General features: G+C 41.9%; 3 protein-coding genes across 9 annotated transcripts in view; 2 read left to right on the forward strand and 1 right to left on the reverse strand.

Moving 5' to 3' along the window:
* Positions 1–323: 323 nt before the first annotated feature.
* brd2a (bromodomain containing 2a) lies at positions 324–12075 on the forward strand. Of its 3 annotated transcripts, none has more exons than XM_035182580.2 (12): positions 324–2369; positions 5295–5601; positions 5976–6113; positions 6507–6657; positions 6880–7079; positions 7165–7701; positions 7992–8120; positions 8248–8439; positions 8529–8797; positions 9050–9369; positions 9546–9674; positions 9936–12075. In XM_035182580.2, the coding sequence occupies exons 1-12, from the start codon at positions 2344–2346 to the stop codon at positions 10058–10060; spliced, it is 2523 nt and encodes an 840-aa protein (XP_035038471.1). In that variant the 5' UTR covers positions 324–2343; the 3' UTR covers positions 10061–12075. The 3 variants fall into 3 exon arrangements, with proteins under 3 accessions (XP_035038471.1, XP_035038472.1, XP_035038470.1); XM_035182581.2 differs by having other exon boundaries at positions 327–976; positions 9933–12075; XM_035182579.2 differs by having other exon boundaries at positions 328–2369; positions 9933–12075.
* Positions 12076–14322: 2247 nt separating this feature from the next.
* On the forward strand, positions 14323–19315 carry hsd17b8 (hydroxysteroid (17-beta) dehydrogenase 8). Of its 2 annotated transcripts, none has more exons than XM_035182694.2 (9): positions 14323–14394; positions 16850–17052; positions 17206–17322; positions 17484–17579; positions 17745–17830; positions 17903–17987; positions 18256–18298; positions 18860–18934; positions 19111–19315. In XM_035182694.2, the coding sequence occupies exons 1-9, from the start codon at positions 14349–14351 to the stop codon at positions 19128–19130; spliced, it is 771 nt and encodes a 256-aa protein (XP_035038585.1). In that variant the 5' UTR covers positions 14323–14348; the 3' UTR covers positions 19131–19315. The 2 variants fall into 2 exon arrangements, with proteins under 2 accessions (XP_035038585.1, XP_035038584.1); XM_035182693.2 differs by lacking the exon at positions 14323–14394 and adding an exon at positions 15962–16112.
* Positions 19316–20467: 1152 nt separating this feature from the next.
* col11a2 (collagen, type XI, alpha 2) overlaps positions 20468–22551 on the reverse strand; it is a 42753-nt gene continuing 40669 nt past the window's right edge. For all 4 annotated transcript variants that reach the window (XM_047344140.1, XM_035182551.2, XM_035182554.2 and 1 more), the window contains one exon: positions 20468–22484. In XM_047344140.1, coding sequence (XP_047200096.1) covers positions 22338–22484 — 147 coding nt within the window. In that variant the 3' untranslated portion in view covers positions 20468–22337. The remainder of the gene's footprint in view (positions 22485–22551) is intronic.

Consider the following 22551-nt stretch of genomic DNA (forward strand, 5'->3'; position numbering starts at 1 on the left):
GATGAGACAAACTTGTCTTTTGTATTTTTTTGTGTTGCAGAGAAAATATCTTCCCAGCAGGAGATGGACAGAGCTGAATGTAGTAATAACCAATAAGGAATTAATAATAAGGCTATGATTAAATCTGTCATTACCATAATTTCCCCATATTTCTGTATTATCATATATTTCCATGTTGCTTATGTAAGGGCCCCTTCCTGTAGAAATCCACACATCAACCACCAAAACATCCCAACCCATTGGAAACACGTGGTTAGCAAACACTACAAAGATGTGGCAGCAAATTCACAATTAATTTAAGCAAATGATGATTCGATATTCCAAGGTATTGTGATTCAGGGGGACGCTGGGAGAATACAACCTAAACGTGAAGCGCTGTAGGATCAGCCTCCTCCACTTTGACTCAGGGCTTCCTCGCTGCCTCTGCGCAGGCGCACGGGTCTCGATGGAAAACAAGACCCTGGGATCCGGAGGAATCGTCTTCTGGACAAAGTTGATATTCGCGACGCGTTTGAGACGCAAACGTCGCGGAGGATTCTTCCCTTCGGTGCAGGATTAACGTCACGATGGAGGAAAACCAGGGAACAACTCAGTCAACGACCCTGGAATCCTCCTCGTCATGTGACCGCCTCTGACCAATCGGAGCGCACGAAAGGAAGCGGACGGTTCTAGCTTTGTTCGGATTTTCTTGCAACTTTGTCCCCAAAGTGAGCTCGAATCCCGGCGCGCATCGGCCCGCGAGGGCGCGGATCTACCGGAGGAGACGTTTTTATTTGAAAGGATGAAACACGGAAGTTATATTTATATTTTTTGCGCAGTGCCACGTGTTCAGGTTTGACGAAGAGTGCGCTGCTGCGTCACATGACTCCCCTCCCCCACCAGCAGCAGAGGGGGAAGAAGGCGGCGGACATGTTGGAGGGAAATGTGTTGGTTAAAGAGAATCCAGCTGGAAGACGAGAAGATTATTTGAAGAAAGGTTTCGCTTTGTTTTGGAATTTACCTCTCGACTCTTGTATTTATTTGAATCCCAAGTTCCTTTTGTTTTTTTACTACCATACTTAAAAAAATTACTTTTTTTTTTAGGATGTTTAAACTTTTTAAAAACGTTTTTACGGAATTAACTCGTGAAGTAATCTTGTATTTAATCCTGCGAGGACCCAGTTTAACCTCCGTGGTTTATTTGAGTGACATTGTGGGGTGTCTGTAACCTTGCTGTGGGGGATGGGCGCATGTGCTTCTCTAACTCTTATCTGGTTGTTTTTGTGACTTTCTACAGATGATCTTTATAGATTCGGTCTTTCTGTGGTTTTCGTAGTTGTGGATTCAACAATTCGTGTAAAGCCTTAAAGGCCAGGTATAGTACTTGTATTTCCAAACTCGGCCTAGATTAATATTCTTGTGGTCAAATTGAGATCTTTGTGTTTTAATTGTCAAGTTGTTTGGACCAAAGGAATTTGAAGTTGGTTAAAATGTGTTGTGAGGTCAGTTGAGCAAAGTGCTTCGTCATTCAGCTGGTTTTGGGTCTTGTGCGCGTGCTACTGGGGCCTTTGTGTGGAAGCAGTTTACTGCGTCGTCATTGTGGGTCCAGTTGGATTTGTTAGCTTTATTCTTGTATAACGTGTGTTCGAAGCCTCGTGTGTTTTCTTCTGTTTGCAGCAGCAGAGGATGCGACTCGTCCACATGTGTTAATGTTTATCATAATGTTTTACTCGAGTTATTTCTTATAATTCGGTTGGAACACTCAAACATGGCGGCGATGTTGCGGACGTTCTGGTGAGTGGGGAGAGGCTCTCGGATCTTCAGGGATACGCGTGACCCGGCGGAAGAACCAATCAGCTTGTTAGTATTCGCGCTGGAAGCCCGCGTTAGACCAGTATCGTCCAATCGTCGTCGTCGCTTTGCACACGTTGACGTAATGTAGTGCGAGGAGGAGGAGGGCGACTTCCATTTTGTACAGGACCCAAAGCGGAGCTAATCACAGGCCGTGTTTCTGTCGGGTAGGACACGCTGAGCCAATAGCATTGCGCCGTTCTCTTGACTGACAGGTGAAACTTGCGAATAGGTTGGCCCGAAAAGCTGTCAGTGTAACTCCAGCGTCCAGGGGCGTGGTAACTTTGATGGGCACCGGGAGCAGCCAATAAGAAGGCGGAGGGCGTGAACATGTCGGTGCGGTGTGTCCAATGGGGTGACCGATGAGTCTATATAAGAACGGGTGTAGTCGCAGCGTCGCCATTTCAACGAAGCAAACCGGGAGGTGTTCGCAGTGGCGGGGAGCGGAGCGAACCGACGAGCAGAGACGGGTCCTGGTTTCAGTCTAAACAATCCGGATCCATCCGGACGGATATGGCCGTTAACCCGCTGCTTGACAGGTATCTACCGGTAAAACTGACTCTCAGCTTCCCACCAGGGGGAATATTTACTCCTTTCTCGTGATTATTCTCTGAGAACCGCAGCTGGCAGCCGGTTTGCCCGATTGCGAGTGGAAGAGAGACGGACGCTGAATGTGCCGCAGGAGGAAGCTCGTTAAAGCGATTAGAATTCGTGCGGAGGAACTATAATTGTGTCCGTGGGTTGTATCGAGCGGTTGATCGCTCTGTCGAGGCGCCATCTTTCGCCTCTGCCGCTGGCCGCTCTCTCCCGCTGCCTGGTAGTTGCTGCTAGCGCTGCTAGCATTAGCTTTGCAGATCCCAAGCGCTCCTGTGTGCGGCAGCGGCTCCACCGCTCTCTGCGACTCGAAGGCGGTGTGAGTTGTTGTTAAAGTGTCCGTGTGTCACTGATCTGATGCAAACTGCCCGACACAACAATATAAGTGTAGCATGCAGCGTTAGCATGTGCTGATTACTGGACCATGGTATCGTATGTACGATTATTGGTGTAGCGGGCAGAGGAGCGAGGTCACGCCGGTGTTTCTGCTTGTTCCGCCTGTTGTTATTGTAGCCATGTGACGGTGAGTGTTGTGTACCGGTGAAACGACACTGCGTGTTAGAACCGGGTTAACGTCACTAGCCTTACCAGTTCATCACTGTATTATTTATATATGGTTTATTAAGATCTGAATATGAGCAGTAGGTCCGATGTTGTTGCTCCAGTTTGAGGTCTGGTTATCGGGGGTGTTGGGTGTTACAGTCGGTTGCCTGGTTACAGCCCTCGAAGTCACAAGCTTTAGCAGTAGCTGTAATTGTCGTAAAGATTTTTTCCAATAACATTAAACAACTCCACCGAATACCAGTTTTTGTAAATTTTAACCTGAGCAATCATTAATCATCTTCTTCTTCCCAATCATATGTATAGTATTATTTTCACTTTACAGTTTAAGACAAACACTTGTTTTTGTTTAGGCATGTTAATGTTATGTACATACTTTCCCCCCCTTTTTAATAATAAAGTACACTAACTGTCAAATGTGTTTCCAAAAGTTGTATCATTCAAAACGGCTTACCTTGCCATTAATAATACATAATTCAAATATGTGCAGTTTATGCTTACAGTCTTGTCTATATACATGTCAACTGTTCCTAAATATAGTCAAGGGCAGCTAAGTTAACAATTGTTGTTTGTCAAATGGTTTATCAGGGGTACAGGTGGTAGACATGTCCCCCCATGTGATCACAGTATGATGCAAACGTTGCAATACTCCAATATTTGCATCAGTTCCTTCAAGGTCACTCACTATACAGTGTAAACAGATTGGAAGTAGTCTCGGTGTGTATTTATTCCGGAAGATGACAATAAATATGCCTGTTTGCCCCTGGAACACATCTTGTGCAGTCAAAAGTCAGTAAGTCACCGGAGATGTTGACACTTCACAGTTTGATGATTAAATTTCATTGACCTCAAAATGGGTTCTGTTGTTTTTCCAGCAGGGACATTGATTCTTCTGTGATTTCATTGACATGCAAAATAAATTCAACATTCACGTGCATATCACCAGTCTTGGTATGACTCAATACCTTTTCAACCTGGTGGCTTGCTCTTGTGTTGGCGGAGGAGAGGGAGTTGTGTTGTTTGCACCTGTGGACATGTAACATACACGTGGAGGCACCAACACAGTAACACTAAGGTGATCTTAACAGAACGGTAAGTCAGGTCAACATTATTTCTTCACAAATACAATACCCTTGGTATTGAAGTGTCAACATCTCCTAAGAATGTAGACCGTGGGTGGTCGGGTAGACTTGTAGAGATGCTGGGAGTTCTTAGAAGTCGTGAAATGGTAAATCAGCCGTCACTGAACTGAACTCCCTCTGCTGATCAAAGCCAGCATAACCACATCCCAGGTTTTTGAGCCTTCTGTAGAGATTAGGCTTGCTTACAATACCTGTGCAGAATTAACTTTCCAGCTCTGCAAGGTGCAGAAGAAGTAAATAGTGAGAAGTGGCGGTCCATGAGACAACAAGGTGTCAGAAGATATTGGTAGCAAGGCAGAGTGGCTGGTAGGAAACAAGTTTCTCAGCGTGTTCAGCGTCTCCAAGTTTAGGGTGGAGAAGTCTAGTCCTGAATAGTCCAGTCATTACTGTAACATGGCAGCTGAAGCTCCACCCATGATCCTTTGGGAGACCGGTGTGTTTTTTTTCTACAGGGAAATGAGGGTGGAGTTTCTGCCTGGGTAATCGGTGAGATAGACAAAGCGGAGGAAGTGGTGGTCATGCCTGTTCTCCCAGGGCTGTGAGTGCTGATATGGCAGGAGTACTTTCCAAGTCAGGCGGATGTATGCTGAGTAATGTAAAGAATGTGCACCTTGTGAAGGGGATTTGAATCATACATTATGCAAGTGGGTGGCGCTGTAGGATAAATAAGAGTGGATGTCAACAAGGGGACACTACATTACTAAGATGACACAATAAGATACTATATTTATTTATGGGCCTGATATTGTGAATCCATTAATACTGGGAAATAACCCTTTTGGTGTACACAGATACCACTTTACAAATTAAATGTTTTATACATAATAAAACAATTGCTATAAAGTACATTCAGACAGTAGCATCATCCAGACAGAAGTTGGAATAAATAGAAAAGATCCATAAAGATAGTTTTCATGCTTTTTTGTTAACATGAAACATCTTTAAAAGTTATGTTTGCAAATTCCACTGGTTTAATTCCATCTCCGTCTTAAGTTGCTGTAAATGCTATCGATGCACCTGGTTTCATTTAATACACTGGGCTCATTTCATAACTAAGAAATGGACGGAGTTGTATTTGGGTTGATAAGTCGACAATGAGATTTTCTTGGGTGAGGTTTGGCAACTTGGATAAACAGCTCATTGGTTTTTCAACTATGCTCCCCACAGCTCCCACATCGGGCTTGATGTTGGCATAATGGGAGTCACACAGATGGACCAGGGTTCTGGCACAGCAGGAAAACGCATCCGAAAACCTTCACTGCTCTACGAGGGCTTTGAGAGTCCGGGGATGCCCCCCATCAATCAGATGACCCAATCGGGACCCCCTCAACCGCTGGTGAAAGACCCCAACCGGGAGGGAAAGATGACAAACCAACTTCAGTTCCTGCAGAAAGTCCTGCTCAAGTCCTTGTGGAGGCACCACTTTGCCTGGCCCTTCCACGAACCTGTAGACGCAGTCAAGCTCAGCCTGCCTGTGAGTGTGAACGTTGAGAAATCTGACATTAACAACAAGCTCAATGTCAAATGTGGTGTCTCACTGCCGGGGGTCAGAGAGGGACTTAGACAGAAGCTATTTCAGACTGACAACAGGTTTATCTTGTGGCGCTATTAAAACATCCTCTGAAGACCTCTCCCTCCCAGCCAATTTTACCATCACTGTTGGGGGACATTATCAATTGCTTCTATTTTATCATCAAAATTACTGTGACTGGAAGGATATCAACACCAGTTCCACCACTACAGGCTAATAGAACTGTTTTTAAATCTGTATAGAACCAGGGTTAAGATGTAATCTTAAGATGTTGTCTTCCCTGTTTTCATGACCTGAAAGTGTGTGTCTTCCTCCAGGACTATCACAAGATAATCAAAACTCCCATGGACATGGGAAGCATTAAAAGGAGATTGGAAAATAATTTCTACCGCAGTGCCAGTGAGTGCATGCAGGACTTCAACACCATGTTTACCAACTGCTACATTTATAACAAGGTAAGTGTGTGTGTGTGTGTGTGTGTGTGTGTGTGTGTGTGTGTGTGTGTGTGTGTGTGTGTGTGTGTGTGTGTGTGTGTGTGTGTGTGTGTGTGTGTGTGTGTGTGTGTGTGTGTGTGTGTGTGTGTGTGTGTGTGTGAGAGAGAGAGACAACCTGGTAACATAATGTCTGATGCCAACTGCTGCTTGTTGTCTTAAACAACTTGCAAAAATGCAGTTTTCTTTATCCACAAACCAGTTTTGTTAAACAAGTAAAATCAAATATCAATTTCTTTGAATCATCTCAAGCAAATGAAAGATAGTTGAAAATGAGAAGTTTGTTAAAATGTACAAAAAGTACTGAGGAATCTTGCTGTTAAAAGTTTCTGGTGTTGTAAACGTCCTCCTCTGCAGCCTACAGATGACATAGTGCTGATGGCCCAGTCCCTGGAGAAGGCATTCCTACAGAAAGTTGCTCAGATGCCCCAGGATGAGTTGGAGCTTCCCTCAGCGCCTCTACGGAGCAAACCAATCAAACCTGGCAAAAAGGGCAGAGGAAATCCAGGTGAGTCCTGACTGCAAGAAAGAAAAAGGCTAAAACGGATGTATGAGCACAATTCAGGTTACTTAATATTTGAGTTAATGTTAATATTTTTGGTAGTTTTTGCTCACTCTTGTTGAGGGTAAGGAACAGAGAATGTCTCACCTTGTTAAGATCTCTGAAACATTGTGAATCTGGGTTATCCAAATACAATTTGATGGATTGAGTCTCCCCCTTTTCTCCCAGTCTCTGGAGGAGTGACAACAGCTCATCAGGTCCCAGCTGTCTCCCAGTCAGCGTACTCTCCTCCCACCCCAGAAACACCCGACTCCATTCTCTCCACCCCCCCACAAACACTTGTGAGCAAGAGCTTGCCCTCTGTGCTTCCAACTGAACAAAGTATCCCCAACATTACAAGTCTGCCTCCCACACAGCCCACTGCTAAGGTAACAGCTGACTGTTTGATCCTCGGTAGACTCTGGACTCTAAACTATGGACTCAACATCTAACCTGTCCTTTTTTCAACTACAGAAAAAAGGTGTGAAGAGGAAAGCAGACACAACCACCCCAACCACTGTGGCCATGCCAATCATGAGCACAATGGGTGTCAGCGGCATCAGCCTTGGGATGGGCGATGGGCACAACTCGCCACTCACCCTGACTTCTCTTGAGGTGGACCATAACTCCAGCCTGGGGATGAACCAAGGCCTCGGCATCAGCCCGGGAATGGGGATGGGAATGGGATTGGGGATGAGTATGGCCATGGGTATGGGCCGTGGAACAGTGATGATGGGTTCCAAAGCATCAGCGAACAGCAGGAGAGGAGTAAGCGGCCGACCCATCAAGCCTCCCAAGAAGGATTTACCAGATTCCATACTGCCGCCACCGGTGCGCCGCAGCAAGCTGAGCCCTCAGCTACGCTACTGCAGCGGGGTCTTGAAGGAGCTGCTGTCAAAGAAGCATGCAGCGTACGCCTGGCCGTTCTATAAGCCCGTCGATGCCTCATCACTCGGTCTCCACGACTACCACGATATCATCAAACAGCCCATGGACCTCAGCACCATCAAGGTACTTGTGTTCGAAAAACACACACCTCTGTTTTCCAGTCCTGCAGTTCACAATAGCAGATGAAGAATCTAAACAATACAATGCTGTTACATCGCCATCATGTGGCGTCTGCAGAGCTTTGAAAACCACAGGCCACACTTTGCATAAAATAATTTTAAATATTGAAAACACGGGTAAAAGCAAATAATCTTAATATGCCATGTAATTCAAATCAGTCAGCAGGACAATGCCTTTGCCTAATATTTCTGAAGTTCAGAAGTAGACTCATCAATTTTTCTTCTTGTCGTTAGCTAAAGATGGACGGCAGAGATTATCGTGATGCGCAGCAGTTCTCTGCAGACGTTAGACTGATGTTCTCTAACTGCTACAAGTACAACCCCCCTGATCATGATGTGGTGGCCATGGCCAGGAAACTCCAGGTTAGTCTGCAGATTTCACTGATACCATTTTTTATTGTTACATATTTTGCACAAGTTCATTGCCTCAAATCCTCAATGTTCCTGCTTGTAAACTGGTCCACCAACCTACTGTTTTTCTTCATTTTAGGATGTCTTTGAGTTCTGCTTTGCAAAGATGCCAGACGAGCCTCCAGCACCACCCAGCTCCTCATCCTCCTCCTCCTCCTCCTCTTCCTCATCTGAGAGTGAGCCCAGCAGTGAAAGTGAGGAGAGCGAGAGCAGCCCCAGCTCTGACTCTGAGGAGGAGAGGGCAAACCGTCTGGCGGAACTGCAAGAGCAGGTTTGTACTTGACTCTATACTAGAGCAGGAAAACCGGAACGTTTTAATTTGGCAAGACCCTTATTATTAATCTGTCTGTCTCTCTTCAGCTGAAAGCCGTGCACGAGCAGCTCACTGCACTCTCCCAGGGCCCCATCGTCAAACCTAAGAAAAAGAAAGACAAGAAAGACAAGAAGAAAAAGAAGAAGACGGTAGAAAAGGAGAAGCATCGGAGGATAGAGGAGGAAGAGCTGCCGCCGATCAGGCCTCCAAAAACACCCAAAATTACCAAAACCCCAAAAACGAAGAGCAAAAGCGCTGTGGCCTGTCCTGTTATACCGATCAAGAAGGCCCCGAGCAAGAAAAACAACAAGAGCAAGTGAGTACTGACACCTAGTGGACAATGTTGGAACTGAAAGCAAATCTTGCAAGCTGCACTCTGGATCAAGTTTCCTCAAGAGCTTTGTTCTTGAGGAAACTGAAGAGAGACTGAATCAAGATTGAAAATGTCATCCCTGTTCAAAATTTGCACTTATTTAAAAGTATATTATTTAATGTTATATTGGCATTTTTGTAATCTCGTCTTATAACTGTCTCTCCCTCTTTCTCCACCTCTCCTGACGTCCACTAGAGCCAAGAAGAGCAGCATGATGTTTAACTTGCCTCAGCCGGTCCATGATCCCATAGTGAGTCACTTTGACTCTGACGAAGAGGAGGAGACGGCGCCCATGTCGTATGATGAGAAGCGTCAGCTCAGCCTGGACATCAACAAGCTGCCTGGCGAGAAGCTGGGCCGCGTGGTTTACATCATCCAGTCCCGTGAGCCCTCACTCAGAGACACCAACCCCGAGGAGATTGAGATCGACTTTGAGACGCTGAAGCCCTCAACGCTGCGAGAGCTGGAGAGATATGTCATGACGTGTCTGAGGAAGAAACCTCGAAAGCCATATGGTGAGTAGGACAAGCGCCGAGATCATATGTTTCCCCTTTTTGATTATAATGTTTAGATGCTTGCGTTTAGATTCTTTGAAAATGTAACACACATTTTAAGCCTTGGCGTTGGAGCTGTACATCTTTGACAATGTGCCCTCATCTTATTGATACTATACATTTCTATTTGCATGTAGCAAGTAAACAGAACATGGCTGGCAAGTCCCGGGAAGAGCTCGCTCTGGAGAAGCAGCAGGAGCTGGAGAGAAGGTTGATGGACGTCAGCGGGCAGCTCAACTCTGGAAAGAAGCCTCCCAAGAGCAAACGTGAGTGATGCAGCTCATTAGAACACAAACCTCCACCAAGGCCCAACAGTCAAACTGCACTAAGTTACACACACTCATAGATATCAGGCCTCTACATGTGTCTAAGTGCAGCGTGTTTTCAATGTGTTGATATTAAAAGATTAAATGTTTAAGTTGTCTTAACAAATCTTTATCTGATGATTATTTTCATTTGAAATCACAGTAGACTCTCGAGTGTTCATCACATGTTCTTGACCGTTTGTGTGTTTCTTTCCTCAGCAGAGAAACCTGCGACAGATACCAACACCCAGCCGTCACGTCTCAGCGCCAGCAGCTCCTCCTCGGACTCCTCTTCATCATCCTCTTCCTCCTCATCCTCAGACACAAGCGAATCCGACTCCGGCTGAGAAGCGGCAGGTTTTCCACGTCAAAGGGGTCACGTGAAGGACCCTTATTGTCTCGCTTACAAACCGAGTGGACTGAGCTGTAGTAGATCCACCGATGATGGAGCCGCAGGGCGGTTCGGACGAAACCGGCACGAGACAGAACTGGTCCAACTCCTCAACGAGTGTCCAACCTAGACGGAGAGGGGCGGGGCTCTCACTGCGCTCGGCTCATTCATCCAGACCTGGACAGCAAACTTTGAGGGTTGATGAATGGATGGATCGTAGGAGACTCTTAGAAACGTCCTGCCGCTCTCTGGAGAACTGGCCTCGTTGTGCAGAGTGAGAAATCTCCTGCAAACAAAGGAGAAGAGCGGCGGATGCTTTGGAGGGATAAAGGTGCTAGAGCCAGAATCTGTCTTATTTCTGGAGATAATTTCCCTTCTTACCGAGCTCCCTGTCCTAATGCTGTATAGATGAGATGTACAGTTATATAAAAATCTATTTTTCTTTTATAAAGAAGCATTTTAATGAGCTAATTTATTCCCTCATTCTGGGAAAGATGTACTGGCGTGGGGCGGAGTTGTGGTTTGTTTAGTTTTTTGGGGGGTTAACAAAGAGGGGGTGTGTGTGTGTGTGTGTGTGTGTGTGCGTGTGTGCGTGTGTGCGCGTGTGTGTGTGTGTGTTTGTGTGTGTGTGTGCGCGTGTGTGAGAGAGAGAGAATGAGTCATGTATGTGTTTGCATGCACATGTGTGAGTGTGTGACCCGGCACCACAAGTGCAGCCTTGTGAAATCCCTCGTAGTTTTGACGCAGGCGTTGAAAATCGGTCTGCACGCAGAAGCACCTTGGTTCATTAGAAAACAGAATGCATGCAATACAGAGGAGCTGACAAACACCTGCATACTTATGTACTACTTTACTGCATCCTAGTGTACTCATGTACTCGTTTAAAGGGTTGGCCACTGTACAGAAATGTGACATAACGCATCAGTTTGTACGTTAATATTTCTGTTCTCATGTTGGCTGTTTTTTTTTTTCATCCCCTTTTTCAATTTCTCTGTAAACGTGTTGCTTTTTCTCTCTCTGTGACCAATCTGCTAATAAATGGTGAGGACGTGTCTTGTCCACTCACCCGTTCCTAAATAACATCCTGGTTCTTCTGATTTCTTCTGCTGTTTGATTTTGCCCAGACTTCAGTTCCAGCAAGTTGTGAGGAAAAAGCTTTTACTTTATGTTTTTTGATATTTTAATCATTAGTTGAAGCGTTGTGGTTCTGGCTTGATTTTTCATGAGCCACCTGTTCTCAACACCACGGTGTCGCTAAAGTAAAAGTGCTTTGTCTTCAAACAACTCAAAGATCAACGGCAGCTCCTGAATGAGCGGAGTTTTTATTAAAGAATCGCTTTACTGATTTGTGTGATTTGAAATCACAGTAAAAGATGTTTTTACCAAGATGGTGAGATTCCTTTCTTCTGCAGATGATAAACAACATAAAGAAAGTAAAGTTGCTGGTGGAAACATGAAAGTGTGTTTTATTAATTCTTGGATCCAGTAGATAAAAAAAAAGTTGTCATGTTGTGAGTAATAAAGATGCACTGTTGGTTTTGGTGGAAATACTAAAAAGTAATTTAGGTTAGGTGGGTTTTTTTTTTGTTCTTTTAAAAATGTCTGGATTGAGTTTGGACGATTGTGTTTGATTATTTATTTTAGGAGAAATTTGAACAGATTCGTTTTTTCTTTTTCATAATTCTGAAAGTAATCAAAAGCTTTAAGTTAAAGTCTGAAATATGAAATAAGTCAGTTTAACTGTGGGGATTGTAGAAGTGTAAATATTTTACAGTCTCAAATCTTTAAGCATGTTTTTCTTTCCTCTTCAGAAACTTAGTTCAGAGTTTTTTCTTTGGTTTCTCTTCTGAGACTAAAATACTCCAGTTGTCAGTCTCATTATTTTGCAGTTTGTCAGAAAGCTTTGTGTCTCTGTCATTTCATCTGAACATCTGTACAGAAATAAACTGAGACGTTTGTCTTTTCACCGACTGTGGAGACATTTTATTCAAGTTTGTAAAAGGGAAGTTTGAGTTCGAGCGCATCGAAGAACAATATTTGTATTGCTCAGCACTGATAATATTTCTGTTACAAATGAGGAGTCTGTGTCAGGGCCATGATACTTGTCTATGCTGCTTGTTTAGTGTCAACATTTATAGTTTTGACAGAATTTTTAATCTGTAGTTTTACTTTGTCAATTTTATTATATTATTTAATTTAAATGTTATATACTTATATCCATCCCATGAAAGACAAAAAGAAAACAGAAGCTTAATGACGATGAAGAAATATAACATAAATACTTTTCAAAATAAGTTGTGATTGAATTAATACGCTGCCCTCTTGTGGACACACTGCGTCACTACAACTAAACTGTTGTTTTATTTATACACTAGTTTTATTTTTGAAAGTGCTTACCGGAAGTAGTTGTATTCTGTTTTAACTTGATTAATAATCGCCCTCTGGTGGTCACAGTGCGTCACTACAACTGAACTGTTCAGACATTAGTGTAAATGTGACGGTGGGTATTTCTGCCATCTAGCGGCGACAGTGAGGAACTGCACGACCGGTGTCAAGTTAGATATACTGCAAGAAAATACTTCCGATAAATGATTTCAAAATAAAACATGAACGATAGACAGACGTGAGATGACTCTGAGTGATTCTCGGTAAACGGAGCGTCAGTAAACTGGAGATGATTCGTGACGGTTAATTTCCACAGTTTAGATCCAACAGCTTCATATTTATAAACATTGAAAGACATGTGACTCGTTAAAGGAAGCGGAAATAAAATCAAACACTCTGTGTTTTGGCTTTTGGTTTCAGGAAGTTAAACCTTCCTGATTCATTATCCTTATATTTTAAATGAGATCAGTTTTAACTTAAGGAGACGAATCAAGGCTGAAAAACTGAAAGTTAAGTGAAGTAAAAGCCGCAGATTTCTGATCCTTGTAACTTTTAATAAAAAAACCTTTATTTAATTTAAACTAATAGCCATCCAATGAAAGACAAAAAGAAAACACAAGCTTAATGACAATGAAGAAATCAGAAATATAACATAAATATTACTCTTCAAAATGTTTTATACACCGAAAGTAAAATACTTTTCAGAAATAACACCACAAATAAAACGTTTTTAATTTGTGTGTTAATCACAGTAAACGTGCAGTGAACAGAACAAAACCTGTATTGAGAATAATCTTTACTGTGAGTTTTATAGAAAGCTAAACATTATCCTGATGATAAATTTCTCTAAAAATAATAAATAAATTATAAAAAAATTCGTTTTAGCTAATTATTATTAAAACTACATTCACCACCATCATGGACTGCACTTTAACATGTTTAAGTCTCAGCTGTGCAATATTCACTTTGCTATATTCATCTGTCTGTGCAATATAAACGGTTCATGTGCAATTCATTCACTGTAAATGTCCTCACACTGCATATATTTCTTCTTTATTTACACTGTGTATAATAGTTTAATTACATTCATATGTTTCTATATATATTTAATATTCCTTACACTTAAGTATTGCATGTTACTTATTACTTGCTGATGTCTTTTTGACTCTTGCTGCTGTAAAACTGTAAATTTCCCCATTGTGGGACTAATAAGGATTAACTTATTTTATCTTATTATGAACCTTTAATCTGTTGTGATCAGACTCGTTAAAATGTACTGGTTTATAAACCTTTAAACCTTTAAAATGTATACATGGGTATTTTTTACTTGGGTGAAGTATTTGTTGTCACTTTAAAGTAATTTGTTTATAGCTGGTTTGCGCTATTCAGACGGACTATAGTTTTATTTTTGAAAGTGCATACCGGAAGTAGTTGTAGTCTGTTATTTTAACTTGATCAATAATCGCCCTCTGGTGGTCACAGTGCGTCACTACAACTACTGTTCAGACATGAGTGTAAATGTGACGGTGGGTATTTCTGCCTTCTAGCGGCGACAGTGAGGAACTGCACGACTGGTGTCAAGTTAGATATACTGCAAGAACATACTTCCGATAAGTGATTTCAAAATAAAAGATGAACATAGACAGACGTGAGATGACGCAGAGTGATTCTCGGTAAACGGAGCCTCAGTAAACTGGAGATGATTCGAGACGGTTCATTTCCACAGTTTAGATCCAACAGCTTCATATTTATAAACATTTATACATGTTAACGGAACCGGAAATGAAATCAAACACTCGGTGTGTTGGTGCCCTCAAGTGGACAAACCGGAAACTACAACAACACGACAGGACTCCATCATGGCGGCCGCTGTGAGACTCGTGTCGAGGCTGACTCTGGTCACCGGTACATTTATACTTTAACACACTTTCTATTGTTTTTAGACGAATATACAGAGAACACGTGTCGATGTCCTGTTTCTGTTTGAATGATGTGTTTTCAATCTTTTTATTTACATCAACTTCACCAGTTCAACCGAGTTTAAATGACACCTGAGGTTTTGTTGTGGAACTTTGCTGCAGTTTGTTTAGTTTTAGTTTGTGAACTTTTGGTTTCCGGAAGTTAAACCTTCCTGATTCATTATCCTTATATTTTATATAAGATCAGTTTTAACTTAACGACACGAATCAAGGCTGAAAAACTGAAAGTTAAGTGAAGTAAAAGCCGCAGATTTCTGATCCTTGTAACTTTTAATAAAAAACCTTTATTTAATTTAAACTAATAGCCATCCAATGAAAGACAATAAGAAAACAGAAGCTTAATGACAATGAAGAAATCAGAAATATAACATAAATATTACTCTTCAAAATGTTTTATACACTGAAAGTAAAATTAAAATACTTTTTAGAAATAACACCACAAATAAAACGTTTTTAATTGTGTGTTAATCACAGTAAACGTGCAGTGAACAGAACAAAACCTGTATTGAGAATAATCTTTACTGTGAGTTTTATAGAAAGCTAAACATTATCCTGATGATAAATTTCTCGACAAATAATAAAGAAATTATAAAAAACTCTGTTTTAGCAAATTATTATTAAAACTACATTCACCACCATCATGGACTGCACTTTAACATTTTTAAGTCTCAGCTGTGCAATATTCACTTTGCTATATTCATCTGTGTGTGCAATATAAACAGTTCATGTACAATTCATTCACTGGAAATATCCTCACACTGCATATATTTCTTCTTTATTTACACTGTTTATAATAGTTTAATTACATTCATATGTTTCTATATATATTTTTATATTCCTTACACTTAAGTATTGCATGTTACTTATTACTTGCTAATGTTTTTTTGACTCTTGCTGCTGTAAAACTGTAAATTTCCCCATTGTAGGACTAATAAGGATTAACTTATCTTATCTTATTATGAACCTTTAATCTGTTGTGATCAGACTCGTTAAAATGTACTGGTTAATAAACCTTTAAACCTTTAAAAAGTATACATGGGTATTTTTAACTTGGGTGAAGTATTTTTTGTCCCTTTAAAGTAATTCGTCTATAGCTGGTTTGCGCTATTCAGACGGACTACAGTTTTATGTTTGAAAGTGCTTACCGGAAGTAGTTGTAGTCTGTTTTTTTAACTTGATCAATAATCGCCCTCTGGTGGTCACAGTGCGTCACTACAACTGAACTGTTCAGACATGAGTGTAAATGTGACGGTGGGTATTTCTGCCCTCTAGCGGCGACAGTGAGGAACTGCACGACTGGTGTCAAGTTAGATATACTGCAAAAACGAAAATACTTCCGATAAGTGATTTCAAAATAAAAAATGAACGATAGACAGACGTGAGATGACGCAGAGTGATTCTCGGTAAACGGAGCCTCAGTAAACTGGAGATGATTCGTGACGGTTCATTTCCACAGTTTAGATCCAACAGCTTCATATCTATAAACATTGAAAGACTCGTGATTCGTTAGCGGAACCGGAAATGAAATCAAACACTCGGTGTTTTGGTGCCCTCAAGTGGACAAACCGGAAACTACAACAACACGACAGGACTCCATCATGGCGGCCGCTGTGAGACTCGTGTCGAGGCTGACTCTGGTCACCGGTACATTTATACTTTAACACACTTTCTAATGTTTTTAGACGAATATACAGAGAACACGTGTCGATGTCCTGTTTCTGTTTGAATGATGTGTTTTCAATCTTTTTATTTACATCAACTTCACCAGTTCAACCGAGTTTAAATGACACCTGAGGTTTTGTTGTGGAACTTTGCTGCAGTTTGTTTAGTTTTAGTTTGTGAACTTTTGGTTTCCGGAAGTTAAACCTTCCTGATTCATAATCCTTATATTTTATGTAAGATCAGTTTTAAACTTAACGACACGAATCAAGGCTGAAAAACTGGAAGTTAAGTGAAGTAAAAACAGCAGAATTAAACTTAAACTTCGATTAATTATTAATTTAATCAATAATCAGATGTTTGTATTGTGGTTTTATTTGGTTTGTCGTTTTGTGTAAAAATGGCTGAAATAATAATAATGTATGATGATGATTATAATAATAATTCTCCTTTTTATATATATCACTTTTCAAAACGGTACCGTTACAATGAGGACAAATTAAAAACAAGAAAACCAAACTTTAAAGACAAAAAGCAAAGTCGTACATTGTGATTTAATACAAAAGACAGAAAATGATTCAATTACAAAATGAAAAGTCAAAGACAGCAGATCAGTCTCATAAACATGATGTAGAAATATTCTCTGAGAAATCCAGGAAAATGTTGATAAAACGCCTCAAATCTCATCATGTTAAAGAACGTTCTGTTCTCCTCTCCCCCAGGCGGAGGCAGCGGGATCGGACGCGCGGTGTGCCAGCGCTTGGCCTCTGAGGGCGCCTCCGTGGTGGTCGCTGACATCAGTGAGGAGACGGCCAATGAGACGCTGGGCAGCCTGCAGAGAGGCCTCAGAGGGCAGGGTCACATGGCGGCTGTGGTGGACGTCTCGTCGAAAGAGAGCGTAACGAAGCTGATCACAAGTATACAGGTGTGTGTGTGTGTGTGTGTGTGTGTGTGTGTGTGTGTGTGTGTGTGTGTGTGTGTGTGTGTGTGTGTGTGTGTGTGAGTGTGAGTGTTAAACTGTGTCTATGAAATCCCACTTGTTTTCCTTCTTTCTTTTTGTCCTGCTCTTGCTCTGCAGACTCGTTTCTTCCAGCCTCCCTCGGTGTGTGTGAACGCAGCCGGCATCACCCAGGACGACTTCCTGCTCAACATGACGGAGGAGCAGTTCGACAAAGTCATCCAGGTCAATCTGAAGGTGCGTATCTGTGGCTGCTCTGAAGTCCCTCCATCGAGGACGAGAACAGGCTCGATAACAAAAGTGTTTGATTCTGTAAAGTCAGAGAATTTAGAGAAAATGATTAAAAGGTGTTTTCTGACAGAACAGGTTGAAGCAAACTTTGCTTTCACGTCTCTCAGGGTTCGTTCTTGGTCACACAGGCCGTCGCTCAGGCCCTGGTGGCCTGTGGAGCAACCAAAGGATCCTTGGTTACTGTCGGCAGCATCGTGGGAAAGGTGAGACTCCAGCCTGAGGGCTCATCCTCACCTTCTCACATTTTCAGTAATCATCTGAAACTTAAAGGCTTTTGTGCAGAAAAGCAGAAATATAAACTGTGGTCATGGACATTTTTCCAACTGTCAAAAGATGAAGTTTGTTGTGTTTTGTATTTTCCTTTTTAGGTGGGAAACATTGGACAGGCAAATTATGCCGCCTCTAAATCCGGAGTGGAAGGTTTAACCAGAACTGCAGCCAAAGAGCTGAGCAGGTGAGAAGACAACAACACGTCCACACACACACAGCAGACTGGGTCATTTCAATCTGCCTCTCATGTCTGCAGGTTTGGGATTCGGTGTAACTGTGTGCTGCCGGGGTTCATATCAACGCCGATGACGGATAAGGTTCCGGAGAAGGTTATTACCAAGGTACACGATACTCACAGGTTCAGAAATACTTCATCTACCAGAGAAAACTCAGTGTGTAACAGTTAAACAGTTAAACAGTTATACAATCATAATAAGGTTTAACTGTTAATGACATTTGATAGAATGTCACTGAGCTCAAACCTCCACGAGACGCAACTGTCGCTTTAAATTCTGCAACAAATGCGTCATGTGGACGTTGTTCTAAACGATGATTCATATAAACTCTTGATTCTCGACTGAATCCACAAAGTGACATCCTGTGTTTCAGATGAAATCTCTGGTGCCCATGGGAAGAATGGGCGAACCTGCAGGTCGGTGAAGTTCTGCATCGTTGATACGTTTCATCTCTTTGTTAAGATGTTTAAAGTTTCCATAGAACAACACTTTTAACACGTGTCTTATCTTGAGTATGTTTTATTATGAGTTTCGGTCCCGGCTTGTATTTATGTGTGTGTCAAATTTACACAAATGTTCGACTCACAGATCAACTGATTAGATTTGAGTAGTAAAAGGTTCAAGGTCAGAAAACATCTCGTCTCAACTCTGCCTTTAGGGAATTCCTTCACATTTTGTCAGTTGTCACTCTGACTTTATTAATTGATTAGATTTCATTGGTCAATATACATCGTACAAGATATTTACGGTTCTAAGTTCTATAAAACTTCAAACTTTAATACCAGGATTTTTAAAAAGATGAACCAGCTCAAATATTTTCTTAGTGGACACAAAACACTTGAAGTGTAAGTGGAAGGTTATAAATTCCTCCCTCTTCACTCCATGATGCTCCTCATCTTCCTCCACTTGTGGATTGTCCCTGTTTATCTGAATTGCTCCGTTTCCATCCTCACTCGTCTTTGCTCTCCTGCCTCCAGAGGTCGCTGATGTTTGTGCCTTTCTAGCCTCCGACGACTCCCGTTACATCACGGGCGCGAGCATCGAAGTCACAGGTGACTGTCAGAGCTGCTCCTGTAAAAACACACGTGTACTTTGCATTTCTCTTGAGTAGAAGTTACACATATGTCGACTTTTTATTCAAGCGACAAACGCTGAAATATGCAAATAATGTTCAACACGTGTTAAAAGTTATGTGATAAAACTCAACTCATGTCTGTCTCTGTGTCAGGTGGACTTTTCATTGGCTGAATCAAACGGCCGTCACGCTGCTGAAGACCAATGGGAGGCGAGTTCCTTCGTAGTTCATTTAATTATTAAAGGGAAGAGATTCTGCTGTTTGTGCCTCTTTGATCACCGTCGACTGTGTTTTATAAATCATGCACTAAAGTGTAAAGATTGTTTTTGTGTTAATAAATACCTGATGTTTGTGTAGAGGAAGTCGTGTTGTGGTTTTAATTTGAATCTGTAAAGTTAATCACCGTCTCCGGCTCAGAGAAACTGATCAGAAATCTGCAGGAGGAGAAGCTGAAACTGGCCACAAGAGGTCGCTGTTTTAATGGCTAGTGCGAAGCCAGTAGAAACACAAATCTCACAACCAAACCACGATTCAAATGAAAACGGCAAAAATAAAAGTTGGAAATCTGCAAATGTCAAGGTCTTTTTTTGGTGTTGAGTTACTGTTGCAAACTATCAAGTGGATAAAATAAATAATCCTGAAAAACATTTTAGGTAAAATCGTCTAAAATCACCTCAAAACAAAGATTTGATTCATGAGCATCTCTACGGTGACACAGCTGGAGGCTAACACGCTAACCACACGCTAACAGTATCTTTTTCAAGTTTGGCACAAACAGTTTTTTAATAATAGAAGAACAACAGAAAGGAAACTGCGTATTTAAAATTTGCATTAATTATCAATGTAAAATAATGATTATTAGCCAATACATCCACATCCTATCCAAATGAGAAACAGCGCAGCCTTGGGGCCATCTGCAGTAAGACAACGTACTGACGAGAAGAAAAACAAGAGTCAAGCAGCTCTTTTTAAAAAGATTATATATTACAGAAACAGGAATTTTGAAAAAAAATTACTTACACACATTTCAAAATAATACTTTTTTCCCTTTTCAGCACCATTTTCATTTAATGTTGTTTGTCCTCAACACAATAAAAACAAAAAAGAGTCGAGGTCGTTCTCTCCGGAGAATCTTGAGGACAGATTTCTTTATTTTTAAGCTTTGGCCAACCCGCCCCATTTCCCTGTTATACTTCAAAAAACAAACACATTAAAAAAACAAATAAATCCAGACCCTTAGTATGATATCGCCCCTCAGCCACTTTATTCTTACAAACAATAATCTGATTCAGGTTTACTCCCGTGGTGCTGACAGAGTTGCCCCCTCCCTCTCACAACCTTTCTCCTTCTCGCTGTGGTCTCACACAGAAACTTCAGGATCAATTAATTAATTAAGGACTAATCAAACTGTATCTGTCTATTAAAGCTCGGCGAAGCCAGAACCTGAGCCCGAAACCAAAAAAACCCCAAACAAAGGTCAAGTAGCAACGACAAGGAAGTGTGACAGAACTGGAGAGTCACCATTTAATCATTACAGTGGAAGCAAAATTGAACAGCACAGTACAGTTGATGAAAACACTAAAAAAGGGATATTACAATAAAATATGGCCACAGATTGTTTGGTTGTACACAAGGAGTTTGGACAGGGCGAGAACAGAAGCACCGTAACTCAGGCTGGCAGTGAGTTCGACATGTACGCGTCACTTGACCTTCAAGCGTCAGCTACAGGAAATAAATACAAATGAAATATACCAGATTTGACTGGAATATCTGGAGGTTCTTGTTTCTTTTTTAAATCTCAAAGCACCCTGTTTGTTTTAAATAAATACAATAGAATATCACTATTTCTGTACAAATGGAATGTAATGCACATTTTCCCCAGTAAGAAGCTTCATGAAATCTTAAAAGAGACTAAAGACGATGGAGGACTCGTAGTGAATACTCAAACTTTGGTATAATTAGCTCCTTGCCACAATTAGCTTCTTTCAGTAAAGCTTGTATTTTATTCACTGCTGCAGGTAAATAAAAGAGAGAAGGAGGGAACGTTCAAATCCCGGTGACATGTTTAAACCCTGATGATGTTCTGTGCTGCAAAAGTGAGAAAATGTCTTCTGGATGGAAAACAATCATCAAAGTGTCCAGACGGTGAAGAATCAGCCCTTTTAAGAAGACAACACTAACAGGCAAGTACAACAGCGTCAAGTTTATCAAAACGATGGCTTTAAAATTCACTGCTCTTTAGGTATCGACACATCTGAACACGGATTGTAAACAAATTCAGTTTCTGCTGCTCTCAGGGCCGAGGACAGAGGGTCCAGTTAATTAAAGAACAAATCCTGCGTCCTCACGTTGACCTCACTGCATCACACCAGAAAGATTCCTCTTCACTCTAATCATCAGTTTGAGCTGTGAATCACATTTCCAATCAAACTGAGTAGAAAACAGCAACAGATTCACTCGGTGGCAGTTTAAACAAAAACAGAAGCTGCTGGTTCCCTCTTTTTACTCTGGGTGGAAACTGGTGGCGTTAATTCTTTGGTTCATTTTGTCGTGAGAGCGTAAAAGCTGAGAGTCACAATGTGAGCAACGTGATTGACAGGTCACTGCAGGACGAGACGACCGGAGACGTTAGAGGTGGCACCGGCCGCCCTTGTCCCGTCAGAGGGTTTCAGATCTGAGTCTTGGTTCACGAGCAGAAGGTTCCGGTTTGCAAATGCAAAGAAGTTGATTTTGAAAAAACGTTCAATTCTCATTATGAACAGAATAAACGACAAAACCAGGAACCACGACACGAAGAGAGCGACCGTCAAACACGCTGCTCGCAGTGTGGATGTGTTTGTACAAAAATCAAAATGATGTCTAAACGTGACCCTTTTTGTGGCGGGGGGGAGGAGGAGGAGGGGGGAGGTAGAGCAGGTGAGGGGAGTGGGGGGGCGAAAAAAAAAAGAGAGAGAGAAGCGGGAAGGAGAGACGAGTGAGAGGGCGATCGGAGACAAGTTGCCGACAGGCCTCATGCCGGCCCCCCTCGCTGCTGGGAAAGAAAACACTGTTTTACTCTCTCCGGGTTTTTCTTCCTTTCTCGCCGACGTGTGCGATGGTCTCCTCTTCACAAGTTTTTTATTTTATTTCTCTCCTCTTTACTTTTTATTTTGACGTCCATTATTTGTTGGGAGGATGTTGCTTTCCCCAGGCACGTACGTGAGTGTGTCTCACAACAGCATCTGTGTGTGTGTGTGTGTGTGTGTGTCTGTGTGTGTTTCATATCATTTACAAGTTAATTTACAAATTACTGGGCGTGTGTGTTTTTATATATAACTGTGTCTCTAAGTGCATGTATGTGTACGTCTGCATGGTGTGTTTGTGTGTGTGTATGTGTGTTTTTAGCCTTGGAAACAAACAGGTCCCACTTCAAATCCAAACTGCTGGTTGCTCTCCCCAAAGTCTGACACCTTGATGTCCAGCAGAGGGAGATGCTCCACCTGTGGTGTGTTGATCTCCAGGACTGTCCTGTCAAAGCCCTTACGATACTGCAGGGGGCGACACAGAGACGAGACACACGTCAGAAATCAGAATGTGAACAAAGGATTTTACTTT

Source organism: Hippoglossus stenolepis, chromosome 17 (genome assembly GCF_022539355.2).
Source record: "Hippoglossus stenolepis isolate QCI-W04-F060 chromosome 17, HSTE1.2, whole genome shotgun sequence".
Taxonomy (NCBI): Eukaryota; Metazoa; Chordata; class Actinopteri; order Pleuronectiformes; family Pleuronectidae; genus Hippoglossus; species Hippoglossus stenolepis.

What these genes read in the sequence shown, in the direction of transcription:
- hsd17b8 (XM_035182694.2), top strand. Translation starts at nt 14,349, where the DNA reads ATGGCGGCCGCTGTGAGACTCGTGTCGAGGCTGACTCTGGTCACCG. An exon ending in TCGGCAGCATCGTGGGAAAG is followed by an intron (nt 17,580 to 17,744) that starts GTGAGACTCCAG and finishes TTTCCTTTTTAG; the next exon opens with GTGGGAAACATTGGACAGGC. An exon ending in CGGAGAAGGTTATTACCAAG is followed by an intron (nt 17,988 to 18,255) that starts GTACACGATACT and finishes CCTGTGTTTCAG; the next exon opens with ATGAAATCTCTGGTGCCCAT.
- brd2a (XM_035182579.2), top strand. Translation starts at nt 2,344, where the DNA reads ATGGCCGTTAACCCGCTGCTTGACAG. An exon ending in GTTAACCCGCTGCTTGACAG is followed by an intron (nt 2,370 to 5,294) that starts GTATCTACCGGT and finishes TGCTCCCCACAG; the next exon opens with CTCCCACATCGGGCTTGATG. An exon ending in AAAGGGCAGAGGAAATCCAG is followed by an intron (nt 6,658 to 6,879) that starts GTGAGTCCTGAC and finishes CTTTTCTCCCAG; the next exon opens with TCTCTGGAGGAGTGACAACA.